Source organism: Leuresthes tenuis, unplaced genomic scaffold, assembly GCF_036924035.1.
Source record: "Leuresthes tenuis unplaced genomic scaffold, fLeuTen1.0.hap1 SCAF_5, whole genome shotgun sequence".
Classification (NCBI taxonomy): domain Eukaryota; kingdom Metazoa; phylum Chordata; class Actinopteri; order Atheriniformes; family Atherinopsidae; genus Leuresthes; species Leuresthes tenuis.
The window spans coordinates 26,634,145-26,656,301 of record NW_027325359.1 but is presented as its reverse complement, the minus strand read 5'-3'; the positions used below and the strand labels follow the sequence as shown (position 1 = coordinate 26,656,301).

The 22,157-nt window shown below is 41.0% G+C and overlaps 1 protein-coding gene across 1 annotated transcript in view; it reads right to left on the bottom strand.

The window, feature by feature from the left end:
- Window positions 1-1,304: 1,304 nt before the first annotated feature.
- The window catches only part of glg1a (golgi glycoprotein 1a), a 45,810-nt gene continuing 24,957 nt past the window's right edge, over window positions 1,305-22,157 (bottom strand). Inside the window, exons 9-25 of the mRNA XM_072386518.1 lie at window positions 20,735-20,856; window positions 20,358-20,459; window positions 19,753-19,906; window positions 17,547-17,771; window positions 17,338-17,400; window positions 15,436-15,549; window positions 15,057-15,145; window positions 13,544-13,661; window positions 11,946-12,038; window positions 11,353-11,490; window positions 9,349-9,472; window positions 9,094-9,236; window positions 8,074-8,175; window positions 7,499-7,606; window positions 5,451-5,571; window positions 5,048-5,154; window positions 1,305-4,198 (exon numbers count right to left, since the gene is read on the bottom strand). Coding sequence (XP_072242619.1) covers window positions 4,031-4,198; window positions 5,048-5,154; window positions 5,451-5,571; window positions 7,499-7,606; window positions 8,074-8,175; window positions 9,094-9,236; window positions 9,349-9,472; window positions 11,353-11,490; window positions 11,946-12,038; window positions 13,544-13,661; window positions 15,057-15,145; window positions 15,436-15,549; window positions 17,338-17,400; window positions 17,547-17,771; window positions 19,753-19,906; window positions 20,358-20,459; window positions 20,735-20,856 — 2,091 coding nt within the window. The 3' untranslated portion in view covers window positions 1,305-4,030. The remainder of the gene's footprint in view (window positions 4,199-5,047; window positions 5,155-5,450; window positions 5,572-7,498; window positions 7,607-8,073; window positions 8,176-9,093; window positions 9,237-9,348; window positions 9,473-11,352; window positions 11,491-11,945; window positions 12,039-13,543; window positions 13,662-15,056; window positions 15,146-15,435; window positions 15,550-17,337; window positions 17,401-17,546; window positions 17,772-19,752; window positions 19,907-20,357; window positions 20,460-20,734; window positions 20,857-22,157) is intronic.

The following is a 22,157-nucleotide window of genomic DNA, read 5'->3' as shown; positions in this document are numbered from 1 at the left end:
ATATGTGAGTGTCAGTATGTGCATATGTACGCAGTCAGGGCAGAGTCCTGGGCAAGCCGATGAAGTTTGGTGAAGATCGCACAACGTATGCACAACTTAAAAGTGAACTTATGTTTTGTGGCGAGCAGAGGCCAGTCATCAAAGCTTGAGGGTCTGCCAGGGCCACACCCTTCAGACTATGGAAAAGATTCTCCTCATTTTTAATCCCCCATGACTGAAGATTAACCTGGCCAAGTTTGATACCGTTACCATGAAATCTGTAGGAGGAGTTAGATCATATGCACTGTGGAAATTGGCGAAACGGCACCAATTTAAATCTTTCACTCAAAATGGCCTGTGGAGCTGGCACCATGACGTCACAGGCTTTTTTTGTGCGTTTGGGCATGACGAAGGCGTGTTTCCGAATTTCGTCCGGCTACGCAAAAGTAACCCCAACAGCATCAGCGGGTGCTACAGAGTCATTTTGAAGCAACTCCACTAAAACGTAAAGGCCACCAGGTCTGATGCGCCTGGCAAAATTGGTTTGTTTTGGCGCACTGAAAACCTGGAAGAATAAAAATAATTAGTTTAGATTTTGGTCATGTTTTCATGACATGAAAATCGTTTGAAAATGAACCCCTTATTCTCATCAGGTCAGGGTTCTGAAGCACCGGTGCATGTGTGGTAAAAGCCAGACCTGCAGGAGGAGGAGCTGTGTGGAGTCCGACAGAAAAAAAACATAAATCCTGTTTTTTCTGTCATTTTTTGCCACTCATGTTAGCCACAATAACAATGTGCTCAAGTTTATAGGTAAAATGTGAGATTGCAACTATATCCTTAAATAAATGGCGATGATCCTCAGGAATAAGTTGTTGATAACAAGAACATCTCCTTAAAGTCTTAAGTGACATTAAAAGACCCAAAGCAACAGTCCTCCACCTTCACCATCTAGCTCTCCGCTCTGAAACTGATCAATATTCTACAGTAGAAACACTCAATATATTTTAATTTTAAAATATGGTACAGGAATCTCCTGAAACAGCTGAGCACACATTTTGTTTCATCGAACATTACCAAAACAGAAAAAATGCATGTTTGCCATTTTTTTTCACCAGTAGATTAAGTAGATTATGCTAGAGTGAGAGGCATCAGAACATCTGTATAAAAAACTAAGCCTTAATAAAGGAATATGTATATTTGTGGAAATGAAGGAACGTTAGCATACGCAGCAGCTGCTCATCGTTCGTTCCGTCTCCGAATATTAAACGCAGGGTAGCCGAAGCCTTGAGTGCAAAGATGGCTCAAAGAAAAAGCTGACATCAGAATAAAAAAACTTGAAGACTTTATTATTATTAACAAACTGTCCAATTTTCATCTGTACAGAGCAACAAAGGAAATAAGATGCAAGTGGAAAAGGAAAAAAAGATAATCAGGAGCTCCATGGATTCAGACAAAAACACACAACATGGTTCACAGAAGATCTCATCACACACTTAAGAGGAGCCATCACTCTGGAAAAGAAAGGAGAGGATCACACAGCTTCCCGCAGAGTGTGAAAACTGTGGGCAACACACAAATGGAGTCACATGTCCATCATACAGTCAAATGCACTCACATGTTCACACATTCCTCTGCTTGGTGCTGCAGGGGGTTCTGGGATGTTCTGTACAGTTGGATCCCAACGTGGGATGGTGATTAGGCACGCTTTGAAAGAAGAAAAAAATAATAATCTGATGGGGAAAAAGAATTTAGCTCAATGAAGAAAGTTTACAAGCAGGAGAGGTAGCGCTCACCACACCAAGCAGTACAGGTTTACTGCACGATACGTACTTTACAGCATGTCATCACTCAGTATCGTACAAACGTATGCACGATCGGCTCGTGTTAGGAAAGGAAAAGCCATCGCTTATTGGTCCATTCAGACACAATGAGGGTTTTTTTTTTTCTTTTTTCGAGCAGTATGAATTTTTCAGGCTCTCTTAAACGGAGACCAAAAAGCTATTTGACGCCAGGATTCTGTGACACAACAAACCAACATAGGCTAGCGCCTGCAGGCTGTGCGTCAAAACACCTGATCCAGGAACAGAAAACAAGAGTTCTTCAGTTTCTCTCAGTATCACACTTTCTGTGACTGTGGACGGGAAAACAGTTACAACGGTCAACTTCCGCTTGGTGCTGAAACTACCAACTGTTCATTTGGAAATATCCATTATGAAATGTGAGAAAACACTATGAATAACCTAAAAAAACTAAATCATCAGTTTCCCCATCACCAGTAAAAAAAATACAGTACTAATGTGAGAAGTTGGAGGCAGAATGAAAATGTTTTTCAAAATGATGTGAAACAGGCTCAGAATGGTTGTCAGCTAACCAAGTTGATGCTCAGAATGAAGTTTCAATCCATTAAACAGCTTATCAAACAGTTTATCTTTGCCAGATGAACCTGTTCAGTCTGTTCTAATTAGATTAAGTAAAGTTGTGGGAAAAACTGCATGATTTTTCTGCTGCTGCTCTCAGTCGACAACAGAAAACCAACAAGGCAGTGTTTAACATCTCTTATGCAAGTCTGTTGCAGGCCTTTTAATTTGGGTTCAGTCCTACGTGAAAATTCAGCTACCCACTGAGGCAGGACGACACCTCCACCATTTCTTCCCTCTCACACCTTCCCGCTCTCCCACCCAGCGAGAAGCAAGGACTGAGAAAAGGCAACCAGAGAGAACATTCAAATGAAAAAGAAAGAAAAACTGACCACTAGTAAACAAATAAATAAGGCTATAATAAAACAACATATTATATATTTTTTCAGATGTAAAAAAAAAGAACAAGAAATGTGCAATGATTCCAGTATCATCTTTACACAAAAATGTTCACATCTTTTATCTGGACTGGGTTTTAATGTCATCGTTCTGTTTTATTTTATTCTTTGCTTTCAGCTTTTTTTGTACCAACCAGCACAATGCTAGCCACTTAACCAGTTACATGAAAGAAATGAAAAGAAAAAAGACACTTTGCTCATCTGATCTGCTCAGAACCAAATGTCCCAGCCACAGTGGAAATAAGTGATGGTGGCTGACCATGGAGCAGCAGGTGGAGATGGTGCGTTTATGGCACAGGTTGTGACGTGTTGGACTGCGAAAGCAGAGAACTCAGCTTGTCCATTTAACGCTTTCAAAAGGAGGAAAAATTTCAGAATTAACTACAAATAATTCCTGATATTGGAAAATGTTTGAAGAAGTGTTTGTGATGCAAGTGTCTCCTCCCCTCTTTATTTTATGTGGCTTGGTGGAGGGCGAGCTGGTTGGCACCACCTGCCTGGCAGTCCCATGGCAACAAAAACACACATTTCAGCAAAGAAGAGCAACACAACCCCAAAAAAACATTTAGCAGGACAGCTTGGATAATACACACTCTTTCATACAAACACACACTCACAATTTTGTCATTAAAATACTGGAGTCATTAAACTGCTCTATACATGAACATTGCCCGATCCCACTTTCTACACATTTACACTTATTATGATTCTGATTCTATCGACCTCCGCTCGGCATACATTTTTTAAATCCAACCCCTAATGCTTACAACCCCCACTGCCCACTGCATATCCTCACCCATACCCCAAAGCATGGGGGGAAAGAGGAAGGGAATCATAGTAATACTGCATCTACATCAGGTGAGGAGGACACGGCATCTTGTGCCAGAACTCAGGAGAAGAAAAAAGAGAAGACAGGGGAGGCAAAGGGTAAAGCCTCCTGAAAATGGGTGGTTACAGCAGGCAGATCACTGGTCACACCCACTTCACCTGTGAGATTGTGGGTAATGTCACTCCCATGCAAAAGCCCGCAGCAGCGATGCAAAAAGACATGACAGCTGAAAACTGCCTGGGTGAGAAACATGAAGTGGGACAGGAAGATCTGAAGTAGAACCGGTGGCCTTTTTAGGGTTGAGATGGGGGTTTGCAGGGAGCATCACGGGCTGAATGATAGGGAAGTCCTTTTCAGTGGTGGTCATTTCTCTTTTGGCCACATCCTGAGCCTGCAGTGGGCGGGGTCTACCTGTCCTTGAGCTCTTGAGTGACTCGTTTGGTGAACCTTCCGCAAAGCATCCCCACTAAGAAGAGCAGGGACACACCTACAGCAATTACAGTCAAGATGTAGTTCTTGGACGGTGATGTCATCACCTGCATGGCCAGGTCTGAAAAACCCTCAGCTGGAGCCACCTGGTGTCAAGAGTGAAGACGGCACAGGGATTAAAAATAACGTCACCTTCCAATACAGTATGTAAATCCGTCAATCTATTCATTCAGTTGCAAATTAATATATTCTTTTTAATCAACTGCATAACAGATGCCACTCAGGTGATCGACTGTATCATAGAGCTACTTTGAATAGATCTTACACATTTAAAAAAAAACAAAAAAAAAAAACACCTCAGCATAGAATTTCTGGAGACAACAACTTTATCTGCAGCTCAGTGGTAATTAGCACTGTTGCTTCACAGCTCGAAGTGTGGTATTCACCTTGTGAATGGTGGGTTTTCTTCAAGTACTCTGGCTTAAAACATGCATATTTGGGTAATTCTAATCTGACTTTAGGAGTGCGGGTGAGCATACATAATTGTACGTAAGGTTTATCTCCCTGTGCTGGACTGGTACCAGTGTGCACCCCGCGTCTCGCCAAATGGCGGCTTCAGCCATGCCCACAAATCCATTGTTGGATTTGCTGCTGTTTTCACTCATCGTCTTACTCGGTTTTTGCCAAGTCATTAGAGGTATCAGTAAGTTACTGCTTGAGTATCTCCCCAAGAAGTTGGGAACAAGTGTTGCAGATGCTTGTGTTCATGCATGCAGAACCCTCTACAAAAACTCAGAGCTGCTGTGCGTGTGAGAAAACAGCTATAAAGGACTCCCCCACAGGTCTGAGCAAACTTAACAGCAGAGTGCCTGTTTGTGTTCATCTTCTAGTGTGAAAAATGTCATATGTGCCTTGCTCCATCACATCACCACCAGCTGTGTTTCCAGTGTTGACAAGGTTTCTCTAGCAGGGTGAAGAGGTTGTGGTTCATGTACCTTGGCAGCGTAGCTCCACATTTCAATGCGATCCTGAAGTCTCTTCTTGCACTCTGGCTGCAGACGAACACGTTTGTCCTGCAGCGCCTCCATGAGGCACGACATCTCTGAAGAGAAGCAGCACAGACATGGTTTCATCACTTTGTGTTGCTGCTTCAATTCACATGATGTAGACAGAAAGGTTAGAGGCAAACTAAGACTAAGATGGAGTGAAATCCATTTACACTGATGCTTAAACTTTTGTGAAGCGGACTTCTTTTTACTTAGGAGACAGAGTTTAAATAATCCTAATCTCAATCTTTTATGCCGTTTTAGATGCTTTGCTTTGAAGTAAATGTTTACGTTGTCTCCATGTTTTCTTTTTGACTAATGAATTGATGCACAAGTGTGTTCGGAGACTCACGACGCCCTTTCCCAGGTGGGATGGCTGCACAATGGTGTTTGATGTCCAGAGCGCAGGCTGTGTGAAGGACAGGGTCTACAAAGATGTCAGCTTTACTCTCCTTCAGCATGTTCAACACCTCCTGTGGGAGGAGGATAAAAGGGGGGGGGGTAGGGAACAGAAGAGGAAGATGAGAATGAACCGGAGACTTTGATTTGTGAACAACAACAAAGAGTATGGAAATAATGAACATGACAAGTGTTGAAAACTAATCAAGAGCAATCATATTTATGTTTATGCATTTTGCAGATGCTTTTATCCAAATTGACTTACAAATGAGGATATAACATTACAGTTAACATCAAAGCTAACAATGAGCTACATAGAAGCTCAGACTGTCATGGATGACAGAGTAGAGATAGAGTGCAGGCATAGAGTAAAGTACAGAAAGATAAAGTGCAGAGATAGAGGGGGTAGTACAGGGTAAGTACTAGGATAGGAGGTGCTCTCTGAAGAGCTGGGTTTTCAAGAGTTTCTTGAAGATAGACAGGGACGCCCCTGTTCTGGTAGCGCTCGGTAGGTCATTCCACCATCGTGGAACGACACATGAAAAAAGTCTGGATTGTCCTAAGCATGGTGTAGGCACTGCTAGACGACAATCCTTTGATGACTGGAGTGACCGAGTCGTGATGTAAGCCATTGTGAGAGCATTCAAGTAGATGGGAGCTGTTCCATTAAGCACTTTGTAGGCTAACATCAGTGACTTAAATTTGATGCGGGCAGCTAAGGGTAGCCAGTGGAGTTCAATGAACAGAGGGGTGACGTGTGTTCTTTTAGGCTGATCGAAGACCAGACGCGCCGCGTTCTGGACCATCTGCAGAGGTTTCACAGCACAGGCTGGGAGACCAGTTAGGAGAGCATTGATGTAGTCAAGGCGAGAGATGACCATGGCCTGCACCAGGAGCTGGATGGCGTGTTGGGTTAGGTATGGTCTAATCTTTCTTATGTTTAGTAATGCAAAGCGGCACGATCGAGTGACAGAGCAACATGATCTTTAAAAGGTTTGTTGGTCATCAATCATGACATCCAAGTTTCTAGCTACCTTTGATGGAGCAAGAGATAGGGATTCAGTTTTGATGCAGATGCTGTGGTGTATGGTTGGTTTGGCTGGGAAGACAAGCAGTTCAGTTTTAGAGAGGTTAAGTTGGAGGTGATGGGCTTTCATCCATGTTGATATGTCAGAGAGACAGTCTGAGATTCGTGCTGAGACCGTGTGGTCGTCAGATAGGAATGACAGATAGAGCTGGGCATTGTCAGTATAACATTGGTATGAAAGGCCATGTGATCAGATGATCTGGCCCAGTGAAGTGATGTATATGGCAAAAAGAAGAGGTCCCAGTACTTAAAGGGGAACTCTTTAAACCTAGACCTTATTTCTGGCATGAAATATGTATATCTACTCACGAAAACAGTTTGGCGCAAGTCGGCGTCCTTAAGATATTTAGATAACTCGCGATCGGCGTATATCCATATAACGGAGTGAACGGGGCTTAGACGATGCAGCCTAAATAAGGCATCATCTGTCGTCATTTCACCAATACTTTAAGAAGAATGAATGAATGAACATGTACAATAGCTCTGTTAGCTCATAGGTGCTGTTATGTGGCTACTTGCGGCTATAGGAGAGCTAACAGAGGGAATTCTACACAGGCACTCGTTTCTCTCCACAGTCGCCTCATGCATGCTCAGGACGGGAGATTGGACCAAAGAGAAGTTTCGGTGCAATCTGTTGGTTTCCTTAGCTAGGAAATTGTTTTTGAATTGGCTCTGTATGAATGAATTGGAATAATTTAGAATTTTATTAAATGGATTTTGATTACAATGAACTGGAGTCTAATTGGTTGGAATTGGACTGTAACTTTGAAGTACCTTGAGATGACATTTGTTGTGATTTGGCGCTTTATACATTAATTGAATTTAATTAAAAACGGTGTCTTTACAGTGTATTTCAGAAGCATGAAGAGATTTTCTCTTTAACAGTGGTCAGTAAAGGTGGCAGTGAGGTTTACCTTCTTACATCCCTCTTGTTTGATCTTCAGGAGGTTAACTTTTAGACACTCCTCCACTTGTCCCGTCTGCTCCTGAGCTGCAGCCTCCTCTGGACAGAGACTAGAGATCTACACACACAAAATGAAATGATCATCAACAAAGAAAGCAAGAACAAAGAACAGGAGTTCTGAGCTAAGCTTCTGCCTGCTTACTGTCAGAAGGGCCAAATAGAGCATCATGCGACTATGTTGCTATGTTAAGTTCCAAACAAAGCAACTGTTGAATTATTGACGTCATATACGTCACCACAAATCTGTGTTAGCCTAACTTAAAAATGTGTGTGTCACCCCCTGCTGGCCAAAAAGCCACTCTGCAGCAAAAGTCAAATGATTCAGGGTGACTCCAGTTTCACCTACTGATTAACAGTGTATACTTCCATCTTTCTTCTCTGGTGACTACAGTGCAACATTAGAGCACCTAGCAAATAATAGATTTCATGCAATTTGGTTTTACTCCAAACAGGATCAAAGAGTTGAGGTTACATCTTTCAACCAGATCACAAAGTCAGAAAGTGTGAAAGCAGAAAGTCTTGAACCTCTTGTGTGCAGTGGATCTGCAGCTGAGGGTCCAGCCTGTAGTCCAGCGCAGACTCCTGCAAGATGACCCGGATCTGATCCTCACAGTCAGGAGACAAACGCTGTAACACACACCCACACAAACTGAGAAAACTTCCAAAAGTTTCTCCATTTCAAAATACAGAACCATCAACCACCATCTTGTGAGGAATATGTTGGATTCTGAAGCATGTTGCAAAATCTGAGGCAAGATGGGCACAGACTGCCTTATCCGAACTTACTCATGAATATCATTGCATTTGACTTGATGAATGCGGTAAAGATGGTTTGAAAGTTTTCAAATACATAAGTAATTTTCTATTTCTTTTACTCTCTAAAAATGAAAAATCTGATTTTACTGTAGAGCTGCATGCAGCAGAACAGCTGCACTTAATAACTGTCCGTTAGTGTACGTGGATTTAATGGCTTTTCAGACCATTAACTGCTGAGACCTTTTACACTTTTTTTAAAACCTTAACTGTAGTTTTCACATTGTGATAACCCTGTTATTATTCATTACTGTTTAAATGCTAATGTGTAATTTTTATTCATTTCTTTCATCTTGTATTTAAATTCATGAGACTTTTTATGCTGCTGATTGTTATCCTTTTCCTGCTATAACATGAGTATGGTCCTCATGAGTAATTTTTTAAAATCTCTCTAAATTCATCTCTGGTTACAGGTGGATTATTGTCCGTTTTTCTACTGCATGTATTGATCTCTCATGAAGGCCGCTAATGTGATAGCACTTGAATCTATCAGACAAATTTCCCCACGGGAACATTAACATTTTGCAGATATTTCTATTTATGGCTAATTGGGACAAAAATACCTAAACATTCAATCTGATTCAATCAAAAATATTTAATATCATATAAACACAAAAAATAATATTACACAATATAGTTGATAGTGTTCTTCTTGAAACGTCAGTGACTATATTAAACTTCTGTACTGTAGGGTTGAAGATATGTGTCAAACATTCATGTCATGGCTCTGACCTGGTCAGCATATTTGAGCTTGAGGCAGGAAATGACCTGACCCTCTAGCTCCGAGTCAGCTGTCGCCTTGTTCAGGATGGACTGACAGAACTTTGGGATGTCAGCTTTACAGGCCTTCCTCAGGACTGGGTTCAACCTGTAGTCTGGACAAACACACGTACAACATTTTGACCTTTGTAGTATAAAGCCACATTCATAGCAAGCTGAGTTGAAGAGATCAATAACAGGACACAGACTGAGCCTGCCCATGTGTACCTGTGTTCTGGGTGATCTGTCTCTTAGTGATCATCTGTTTGCATTTAGGATCCATCAGCTCGCTGTTCTTGTTCTGTTTCAGACACTGAAGAACGTTTTTCCCCTCCGACTCTGTACAGAACCGCTAAACATATGAAACACTTGTTACATTTCAGACCAAACCTCATACACAACCCTGAAATAAAGACACAAACATAATATAACCAGAGGGGTGAAGAGCCAGAGGGGCAAGGGAGGAGAGGAGGAGTTGTTCTGCTGATTCGGGGTCTGTGGTGGCTGGGGTCCTGCTGGCCCCCGTATGTGTCCGCTGCACCACACCCCAGCGGAGTTGAGGGAGGGGAAACGAGCGGATGTGTGTGTTGTGCGAGTGTGTGTATTTATTTATTTTTTCCTCATCTGATTTATGTGGTGACTGGGTCTGGGACTGGGACTTGCTGTCCTCTGGCCTGCTTGTGCTGTTCCCGGGGGAGGGGGAACGTTGCCTCTCCCCGCTGCTCGCGACTTCACCCACCTGTGGGCACGTCTTGACTCCCGGGGCACTTGGCCAGGGGCGCTGGGGCATGCGCTGACCCGCTGTGGCTGTCTGGAGCACCTGGCCCTCTCGGGTATTGGGTGGGGCCTGTGCCGGGGGGTTTGGGGGCGCTCGGGCTCCTGGGGCCCGGGTCCGGTGCACGGCCCATGTCTGGGTGGCGGGGTCGGTGGGCTGTTGCCCCTGATTCCCGGGGGGGCCTCTGCCCTATGCTTATGGGGGCTCTTTCCGGGGGCTTCCTCTGCAGTCTTCTGGGTGGATACGCATCCATGGTTGTCCATGCGGTGGGCTTCCTGGGTTCTGTGCTCCGTGGGGGCTGCTGGTGGCCTGGGTCTTGTGGCCCTCTCTGCCTGCTTCCGATTGCTAGGGGTGGGTGTGTTATCATGTGGGACAGGTCATGGGTATCGCATGTCCATGCACACACACACACACATATTCATTAGCCCAGTAGCATGCTCGCTAAGCAGTTGATGTGTTATCCTGTGGTTTGAGGTCATCTATGTCCACAGTTGTGTTGTATGCAATTGTAGCCGATTGTGCTTGTTTTTGTTTGTTTGTGTTAGTTTTTTTTCTCTGCTTGTCTGCTTTCAGGTGCTCCTGGTGGCGCTAAGGCTGGAATCGCGACCATGGATTGTCGTCTGTTTTGTTTTTACAGGTATAGCAGCTGGTTGTCTGGTTTTTCTTTCTATTTCTGTTCTGTTTCATCTTCTTTGCTCTTCCTCTTTCCCTGTCCCCCGGTCAGGTTCAGCACTATTACATGTGAATTATTGTAACAAAAATAAATATTTAAGCAGTTGGTGGGCATCAAGAGGAGCTTTACATTCATAAAGCTGCCCTTGGCAAAGCAAATCTGTTTGGCATAAAAGGTATTCAGATTACAATTCTGCTGCCATAATGCTGGACAGGACAAGGGGGAAAAATAAATAAATAAAAAAACAACAACATAATATAAACATAATAACATAACCTTAGCAAATACACACACAAACACACCTGTATACAACTGTATGGCCTGATTAAAAAAAAACCTGTTCCAAGTTATATCTATTAATGATAAAAATCCTTTTGGGTTTTGATTTTGAAAGTACTTTGAAAAGTGATACTCAGAATGTTAGTTACCAGCTCAGAGGATACTGCAGCTTTCTAGGACAGAAAGAGGCAGGAGTGGAAAAGTGTGTGCTAAAGTTCCAGACTCTTCAACAGATTTTAGATGGAGTTTGTCCAACATGTCGCAATATTTAACAACATTTGCTATATATATATATTATATATTTGAATACTTTTGCCAATATATTATCTGATTGTATAGCTCTTTTGGAAAAAATAACAATCTGAATTAAGAAGTTGGTATACCACCCAGCCCTAGTACCCTTACAATGTTTTAGCATTTTTGCATCCTATTGTGAGATGTTAAATGAAATGTACTGAGATATCAGGAGGACATTATTTCCTAAGACAAGGTTTTACTGGCTTACCCTGATCATGTGCTTGCAGACTCTCATCAGCTGATAGTCCAGTTCTGGATCAACCATCTCCACCTCCTGAAGTTTGAAGATCCTTTGGTGGCAACGTAAGGTTAGCTGCCGCTTATTCTCCTTCAGACACTCAATAACCTGCAGAAAGACGGAAAGAGGCAGATTTGTTACCGAATCAACATAGAATAACTCTTCAACTGTAGAGTCATAAAGACAATAAGATTTCATTCTTCAGAATAAAACAATATATTATAAGGTAAAACTCAATTCTCAATTTCACCAGCAACCCTTACATAAAAAGGATGTTGAGAAAAAAAACCTGCCGCAGATTCTCTTTGGCAAACCACACATGACATGATGAATCTGCTGAATGACGACAGTTGTTTTGGTTGAAGTAGTGTGTTCCTTGCTGGTTTAAAGACACGTCACTCCCCTTAACCCCAGAACCCCCCCCCCCCCCCCCAAAAAAAAAACATTTCTACACGTTAATTAGCTTTTCATAGTTTCTTTTTCTAATATACTTTTATGGTATACTGGTGTAGTTTTGTCCTTGTTATGTAAACGAGCACCAACGTGTTTGATTAGCTGCTGACCTGTGCGTTGCCAAAAGCCACGTTCTGACACAGCCGGTTGATGTCCTGCTTGCAGGAGTCGTACAACTCCGGTTCCAGACGGATGTCCTCAGACTACAAACAGGGCGGATTCACAGAACACAAAGAAACAGAAACTTTATCTTATGCAGGAGAGAAAATGATCTCATCAGGTTCAACAAGACATACATCAAATCCACTAATCTTACCATGACTGTTAGTTCTGATGTAAACATGAGACCTGCTCAAATTCTTTTTGATTTAAAAGTTTCAATGCTGACTTATTATCTGTTTGCCTGAATCTTTTTGGTGTCATAATAACAGGTGTTTTAATGGTTCTAAACATTTCTTAATCAAGTTTGGAGGTGCATTTTGGCCTCATAGATGTTAATTCAAATGTACTGATATAGGGAAGTGCCATTTTTCACTATTTCACTGATTGTTTCTCGTAATCACAGTCTTACCTCATGTTGACCAGTTTGTGATGTGTGATATTTGTTCAAGGTGAACTCTGGTATTTTTAAACCTAGACCTTATTTCTGGCATGAAATACGTTTATCTACTCACCGAGAACAGTTTGGCGAAAGTCGGCGTCCTTCGGGAGCTATTTAGATAACTCGCGATATGTGTATATTCATATAACGGAGTGAACAGGGCTTAGACGATGCAGCCTCTAAATAAGGCATTATCTGTCTTTATTTCACCAATACTTTCAGAAGAAGGTACTATTGCTCTGTTAGCACATAGCTACTGTTATGTGGCTACTTGCATCTATAGGAGAGCTAATGGAAGGAATTCTACACACACCTCTACTGGGACCACTTCATGCACACCCATGGCTGCAGCACAGCTCATTCACCCCGGTAAGAACGTCCATCTTACTCAAAGTCATCGTTCACATTGTCAAAATTTGATAAATATCCTGCCATGTTGCACAAAACTAGCAGTAGCAAACTCTGTTTGAAGTTAGCCGACTGTAACAGAGCAAGGAGTAAATAAACTGTGCTACAGGGGGGCGTGTGGATGAAGTGGTCCCAGTAGAGTGCCTGTGTAGAAATACCTACGTTAGCTCTCCTATAGCCGCAAGTAGCCATATAACAGCACCTATGAGCTAACAGAGCTATGGTACACGTTCGTTCATTCATTCGTTTTAAAGTATTGGTGAAATAAAGACAGATAATGCCTTATTTAGAGGCTGCATCTTCTAAGCCCTGTTCACTCCGTTATATGGATATACGCTGATCGCAAGTTATCTAAATAGCTTTTGATAGACGCCGACTTTCGCCAAACTGTTTTCGGTGAGTAGATAAACGTATTTCATGCCAGAAATAAGGTTAGGTTTAAAAATACCCCTTTAAGTAAGTGTAAATAACATTTTTATCATGTAAGATAGTTCTTTTTTTCTGTTAAGAAATGGTCATTTTCTTTCAGTTATGGCTGCAGTCAAACATTCAGGCTGAAACATTTATTTGGGTTAATTTTCATGTTTAGTCTCTAGAAATTGGCCAAATATTTTTCCTCAGGACAAAGATACTCACTGGAAATAAGAAACTTTAACAGTACACTACTGAACAAGTGTAACAATGTTTTAGTGAACCTACCATCTCCACTTCTTCCACTCGCAGCTGTTTACGACATTTAACGGACACTCGCTGCTCCTTGGCATCCTGCAAGGTGTCATTTCTCACTGTGGTGCTGAGGCAGATCACAACATCCACCCTGAATGACAGAAAGACATGCATGACTGACAGAGGCACAGGTTTTCAAAACCAAAGGTCATTGAGAACTTGCACTGCAGCAAATTTCTGCTTCAGACACATCAAGGAATAATGTGTCAAAAAGGGTAAAGATCTACTCATCCCAACATGAAATGCTCACTGAGTTTGTGAGGTAAAGTTATTGTAAAGAAAGTAACATTCTTATTTTCTTACATTCTTATTTCGACACAGTGCTTTGCATTTACCCAATATTTGTGTGGACCAGTAGATAGCAGACTCTACTTCGAATTTCAAGCAACAACAACCATCAGCATATAACACAATGCATTCATATATTTTCATATGGACTATTATTGCTAAATGTTTTGCAATGAAGAGGCACTCTTTAGAAATACCAAACTGCTGATTTATCCTAGAAGATTATTTTCAAATAAAGCACTTTTTAACTTACAGTACTGGAGAATATGGTCTGCACACAAGATAGCTAGACCCAGGAAAAAAGCTTCACCATGTCAAGTTAAGTCAGCAGTTTGGTATTTCTTCTAATTTTTGGTTTGTACTCTTCAGAATTGCTGTCAGAAAGAAAAAAGTATAAAACTGTTTCACTGAAGTTGGTTTAAGTGATGATGAAAATGGAAACAGTTAGTCTGGAGCCACATGTGTTTTACAATGGTTGCTGTTAAAACTGCAATACAATTTTTTTGTTGTTGGGGTATCATTTCAAATATTGAGAAAATGACATCTCCCTGCCACCTGCACATCTTTATTATTCTGGAGCGGAAAAACATCTACAAGACAACCACACTGAGATTAAGGAATATAGGGTCTGTAAATCTATACAAATCTGTAAAACTACCGTCAGTACCACATTATTCTGTGGTGAGTAGCCATTTATGGCATATACAATATGAATAGTATATCCAAAGAATTTTTTTTGCATAAAAAAGTTTGGATAAAAATGCTAACAGTGGCTAGAGTGGACATGACACCGCACCCTCAGATGGAAGTAGACATCGCAGGTTCTGGCCATGTGGAAAGATAGACTAACCCTGGTAATGTATCATTTAGGCACCATTTTTTTTGTCTCCAAGAATTATTTTCATACAGTCTAAAGTATGAAACATATACATTAAGTGTGAATAAGTATAAGTGTTGGAGGCTTGCATTGTAATTCAGTCTCTGTCTTGCCCTGAAACACTGAAACTAAAACCTCAGCATGAACTACTGGATACGACCTGCAACCATTTCCAAAAACACATCATTTCTTCACCTTTGAGAACGGTGCATGAAAATAACTGTAAATAAATAAACAGAAAACACCTCGGACATCTCTAAGATAGATTACATTGTTACTTAGACAATGACATGTGGAAGCACAATCGACTTCGTGACTTACTTCTTCTTGATGTTGGGACACAGTTTGAGAACATCCTCCTTGCAGGCTGTCTTGAACTTGTAGGAGAAGCGGAAATCTTTTATCTGAATCTGTGATGACATTAAAGATGCAGTGGCAGTTGGTTATCAATGAATTCAGCAGTGAATGTGGCTGCAGACTCATTAAAACAGGCTTGAGCTGTACTGCAACAACAGGAAACATCAACATATGCTGCACGTGATTTTTAAGTTTGAGATACTGCTCAGACAATAATTAGTAGTGCTGTCTAAGAAATGAATGAAGATGGAAGAAGAAATTTGGTTCAGAGAACATCCAAAAGCTTCTAATTGTGTTCTTACTGTGCTTAAACATGACAACACATTTGCACCAATCTGCTCACCAGCTGGAAGTGTGTGACTCCCACAGCACACTTCTCATTCATCTCCTTCTGGTGTTTGTTCTGAACCAAACACTCCATCAGATCACCAGTGTCAATCTGATTGTCAGCTACCTCCTGGAAGAAAATAGAGAGATAATTACAGACAGAAAAGTCATTAAAATATCTTAAAAGGAAGGACGGAAGTTTGAAATAATTCAAATAAAAAAAAGCAATAACATTTTCTTATTTTGCAACTTGCATGAGATCAAAACATATACTCAAGGTTTCCCTTTAAAACTCAAAGAAGAATGGTTGGGTGTTCTTTTATATTCCCTGCTTGGGTTCAAGCCATAATCCACATCTAAGATAGACCTGTCATGTCATGTACTGAGGTAATAGGTGTCGATCCAAATAACTCTTGATGATCCTCTTGTTTCATTGTAGTCTAACTCAAGGTGTTCCAGGAATTTGTATTTTCTACACAGTTTAATCGTGTTTTCTTTGAAAATGTGATTCCCCAGCTCCCCCAGATGCATCCCTTTGGCCAATCGGATGCAGCCCTTTGGCCAATCGGATGCAGCCCTTTGGCCAATCGGATGCAGCCCTTTGGCCAATCGGATGCAGCCCTTTGGCCACAGTGTACTGTAAAATGTTTCAGTCTATAAAATGGATAACACCTTACAAGACACCAGAAAAAAATATTGGATTAGTGCAACCAAAACTGGTCTTAATGCATGAAAACATGGTAATCTTCTCAAAACCAGGCTAGCACACCCATATAATGAAGTTGTTGATCAAATCACTGCATGTATACACTCAACTAGACAAATGGGCAAAGGCGTTCATAGTTCCATCTTTTTGAGATAAAAAGTACAGCAGAAGTAGATACAATTACAGCCCAATTCCCATTAAAGCTGCTCTCATTCACATATGTCTGTTTCTTTTGTCAGATAGCTAAACGTGTCAGAAAATGTGACTGAGGAGACAGCCCATTAAGACTACACGTCAGCTTGAGGTTGAATTTTCAGACTGCGATTCTTCTCTAATATAATTCAGATTTAATAACCAAAGGTCATCTGACAAAATCACAACGTTGGATCAGTTAACTAGGCTATGCTTTCTCTTTCTCTGTGGAAGAACACATGTGACACATTTCAGTTAATAATTCCATCCCCCTCTCATGAATGAATGCGAGCACAAGGACAGTGGTCAAATTAAATTGCCAAGTTCAGCTGTAAACATCGCTTGCCTCCCTAGTTCATGTAACCCTGCTGACTGTTCTGTTGTCATGGGTCAGATAACTTAAGCTCACAGCTAACCATTTTGAGCCGCAGCCTTCCACGGCACATCCACTGTGAAAAAAATCTACTGATAAATTCAAGCCAGTGTAGCAAGGGCTTGATGATTCAAGGTATTAGCTCAGATTGATGCAAGAATTACAGCAAAAAATATTGTCAAAACGAAGTTCTATTCACTGCAAGAAATACAATAACAATAATTACTGATAGTATAAATGTGATGGCAAAATATGCAACAGTTGACACAAGTATGAAGTCACTGTCTTCTCACCCAAAGGGAGATGCAAATGTACTGAAACAAGCCAAACAAAAAAAAAAAGATACGTGAAGTTAGATAACAGATAAACTGTTCATATGAAGTCGGTTTACTTTGTTTTTTTAACCTTTTTTAAAACACTAGGCCTTTCACAATAATGGCAACAAATGATTATGTTTGAACTGAAGGAAAATTCTGGCTCAACTCCATCAAGCTGGATTGGAAAAAATAATACATCCCCTGCCTGTTATACAGGTTAGCATTAATCTGATGGTAATTCAAGAATTTTTCTTAGTACTGAAGGAGCACCCAGTTTTTCATGATGTCATCTGAATGTCTCAGAGAGAGAGAATTTCTGTGCATACTCACATGGCAATAGGCCTGAATTACAGGTTCACAAGCTCGCATCAGCAGCGCCTCGATCTGAATATCCTGAGGAAGAAACAGAGAGTGATAAAATCGGATCTGTCAAGCTGCTTTTAGCCCATCAAAGCACTCATGTTGTCACAGTCAAAATTTTACTATGGAATTAAAAACAGTGGTCAAACTGTTCCCATAATGAAGTGATTTAATCTAACCTCCGACTCCAGCACCGTGAGGTTTCCCACCACATAGCTGCAGTCAGTCATCAGATCCTCCAGATGATCCTGCAGACACTCCAGCTCTTGCCCAGTCTCTGTTTTCTCACTGCACCATTTTCCTAGGTCGGTCATGCAGCGTCTCTGCAGCTCAGGGTCCAGCTTAACATCCAGCGCCCTCTGATGAAGAATCCTCTGTACCTCCACTTTACAGTCCCGGGAGAGCTGGGGGGGGGGGGGGGGGGGGGCAGCGGCACCATTTCAGTATTACAAAAGAACTCAAAGACCATCAAAGATGAGAATTTACGTCGCCAGAGTTTAGTGCTTAAAGATGCCAGACAATCATACTAGACTGTAGATTTTCTGCAGTTTTAACACAAAACCTCAAACAAAGCTATTAAAGGTCTTCTAGATTTGTAAGAGCACTTACTTTGATGTTTAAAAGGTATTCAGTATAATCTTAACAGGTGAAATATAGACATAAGAACATGAAAAAAATAATGAATAGTAATTTTTCAAGTCTATTCTCAGGCTTGAGAAGAGAACTTGCATCAAAACTTCAATTGAAACTTGGTGAAATCTGTTGCTCCAGAAAGGGGGTGAAGTTGAGGATATAGAGAAGCTTACCTCACTCTACCTGACATTTCACTCTGAGGCTTGTACCTCTTTTTGTCACATAAAGAGATACTTATGGTAATATAGCAAGCAAGATTGCTTAGCTGCAAACAGCATAATGACTTCATGGGATAATAACATCATAGATGGGATGTGTTCCACAGCCTTATGTTAACTGTGCACAAAAGTTGTTGATTGTGAGGCCGTTTCTTCAATAACAGCAAAAGTTCGATAAAAATGGGTGGTACAACAAGTAGTCAGGTGGTCAAAAAATGTTCACCGACGAGCCCACTGGGTTGATATCACTAAAACGAGCTGAGTGATGACTGACTGCTAAATTTCAGCCCTGGTTTCAAAGATGGTGGCTATTGCATGGCTGAAGCTTCATCGATCAGACACTACGGGTGTCTTTTGAACTTTTATTTGAAGTTGTTAACACGAACAACAGAAGTGTAGTTCTTGGCCGACATCATTCCCTTTTCTTTTGTCTTGTCATACAACAGTCACTTCCTGTTACTTCAAAATAAAGCACTTCATGCCATTATTCTTAGGAACTGAACACTTTGTACAGATGTGGAAATTATTTCAGTGGCTTCTTGTGAAATACAAGCATTTTCATTTCTACATATTAAACATTAATATTCATCAAACAATTAACAGTAGTGGCAAATCACGCAGTATAGAATAAACGACAAAGAGGGACGCTGCAGCAGGAGAGGTTCCAGAATTGTTTTCATGATTTCCCCTGAATAAAAAAAGATCACAATAACAACACATTTTTTAGTTGATCTTGATTCAGTTAACTTTGGAGAGATCATCACTTGAACCCGTAAGAGCTTCCATTCCTGGTTTTGATCACAAACCTAATTTGCTGTAGAGCAAGCACATTTTTCTTCATTGAAGCCTTGTGTTGATTTTTCACATCACAGTTCAGTAGCTCATTTCAACAATTAAACCACCTTGGCACATGCATCGGGACTAGAATTACCAAACATAATCACTTCTTCGTACCAGTCACCACTGCAGGCAAGAGTTTCCAGAAATGATCATTATCAGTTTGGCAATAAGACATACTCACAGTCAGACCCTGGTTGTGTGCTTCATACGCCAACTGGGAAGCTATGAGAATATTCTCTGGTCAATGAGAGTCCACCTTTTCTGGTTTATATTCAATAATGTTTTTCTTTTCCGCTCTTCACCTAAATGGATATTCATGTTGTGCGCTTGAACATTTTTTAATGTAACGTCAATCCAAGGGAGAACGATCCCATAGCTCAAATCTACTGCCGTGTATTAGTGCTCACATTTTGAAGTAGAAAATAAATACTCCCCAAGGCACAATGCAAGCAGATATAGGCAAGTACTGCTTTTTCAGGGGTGCAGCGAGGTGTTCATCAGTGGAAAGAGATGAAGAAATAAGACGAAAGTGTTGGCAATGTCAGCAGATGATGCATTTTGCTGAAATTAGCTCCGAATAGGTTGTGAAAATGACAGTGAAGACGTGTCATGTTTATGTCATGTGAAAACTGAATGAACAATTCCTGGAAAAGTCAGATCAGATGAAAAGTCAGTGATGACAGAAGTGACTCACCCTCCGTCCCTGCTCCACGGAGCGATAAGCGTGGCGATAAAGACAGGAGAAAATGGCACCAGGTGGCATCATCTCACTGGTTTCATTCCATCCGTGAGTGTGACAGAGCCGAGCTGCATCACCCTGGCATTTCTTATACAGTATGGGGTCCAACCTGAGGAAAAACAAAGGCAATTATCTGGTGATAAGTAATCAGAATCATTGTGAATGAATTTGCTAATATTCCAGCTGAACCAGCAGAAACTATACTAAGTGTCCATTTCACAACTTCATGCATACATACAGGATAAACATTCAAATCAAAAGATCTATGAATGTTCCAATTAAATAGAAAAAAAATTACCTAACAAATATTAACTGATAGATGTGAATCAGTAAATCTTTGTTGTTGTGTGACTAATGGCAGAGAAACGGAAATATGTCAAACAGTGGACTCATTACGAAATGCAGTCAAAATTAAGTCATTCTGAACAAACCAACTTGACTACAAATAAGATTACACAACTTGTTTGGTGCCACTGATGTCAGTTTCTTATTAAATCCCTGTTATGCTACACTTTTAATTTATTTCATCGACCGTTAATCAGCCTGGTAGCTACACTTACTTCCAGTCTCTGGCGATAAAGTACTGCAGCTCCAGCAGTCTGTGTTCACAGTCCTGCACCATCTTCTCAGTGTACAGATGTTCCATCAGACATGACAGGATCCTGCAGGATCAGCAACACAAATACTGTATATTATATCAAATACACAGTGCAGCTAAGATAGAAAAGTCATCCGTTAGGTCATTTTACTTAAAAGTTAGAATTTTGAGTTTCCTTGAACTAGATTACAGAATTTTTAAAAAGGTATTTCTTGAAAATCAACCCTCTGAATAAAATGTTTCAAAATGAGTAATTCAAGTTACTGTGGGACCAGGGGCCCACATACAAAAACATAAGAACGTAATATACATGATGGTACATCCAATGAGGGGACTCACATGGGATCTCCACTGCGGATGTGTTTGCAGGCCGTCTGGATGACGGATTCGCAGGCCTCATTAAGTGCACGGTCTATGCGATAATCTGCTCCTGGGTCAGCTTCCTGAATCAATGCCTGAAGCTGAAGAGGAAGGGAAAAAAACTAAATAAAAAGGCCCCACATAAACAGACAACAAAAACTGCAAGGTCCATACAACTGATGTAATTCTGGGATCTACAAGAATGCATCAAATGAGATTGGCTGTCACCTTAGAAAACTGGTTCTTTAACCCTACTGAGTGGAAATAATTTGGACTATGCTTAAAACCTTGTTTTAGTGCTACAGGCTGCTGAATCTTCAAAATCTATAGTTCAAAATCTCTTTGGTTTTGACTAAAATCACTTATCGTATACCCCACCTCCTCTGCCAGGCCTCAGCCTCTGAGCCTCTCCCACTCGCATCCAACCTGCTTGACCCATGAAGCCAGCTTTGCTTGGAAATGTTCTATTGTCAGCTGCACATCTTACATCTATCCCCAGCCCAACACTTGGTCCAGTTCAGCACTGGAATTATGAAGAAACTGTGCCACAAAGAGGGATCTGTTCATTCCCAGTGCCTACACTTAAGGGGAAGACACTCAACCCCACGGTTGCCTTCCGATGCATCGGTGTTTGAATGTGTGTGAATGTAGTAGGAAGCCCTGTGTAGCTGCGTAGGCTAAGACACCAACTTCTAAGGAGTTATTGCTGTTCCTTTCTGAGAGATGAACATTATTGTTCCCACATTACTTTGTTAACTAAAGCTTTCTAGTTGAACGGTTCCTCTCTGTAACTCAGACAACCTGCAGCTGTGTGGATAAGGTGCGTTTCCAACACAACACCGGTCCTCTCCTCACTCTTGTTTCTTACTTTGAACGTAATGTACCGCTATTGGTGTGTTAACATTGCATTATCGGCATGTTTCTAATAAAGATCTAGGTCTCCAAGTACAATTACTTAATGATGTTAATGTGTACAGAATGTTTTTTCCCACATACATGACTACGAGTTACGCTGTGTACATCTCCGGCTTGCTCCATTATGGTTGATGAGAAAGCATTGTTTGCTAGTATCTGCTGCTAACTTACAGCAACAGTGCTAAATTATTTCCCTTTCAATTCAACTAACTATCTATATCTAGATATAGAGTTAGAGTGTTTTTGGTGTGACTGGAGGAATAGCTTCATTATGTAACCATTTACTGCATTAAATTACACAACAGATGCCCAAATTTTGATGAGGCTGCACAATATATTATTAGAAACTCGTGTCTCTGGGAGCTCTTTCTTGTTCTTGTTTTCCAAAAATCAGAGAGAAACTTTACCTTCTTCCACTTTATGTTCTTCCACTGCTGCTTCAACTTCTGTTCAAAAGTCCATTTTGCAGCCAATGTTTTTATTGCTC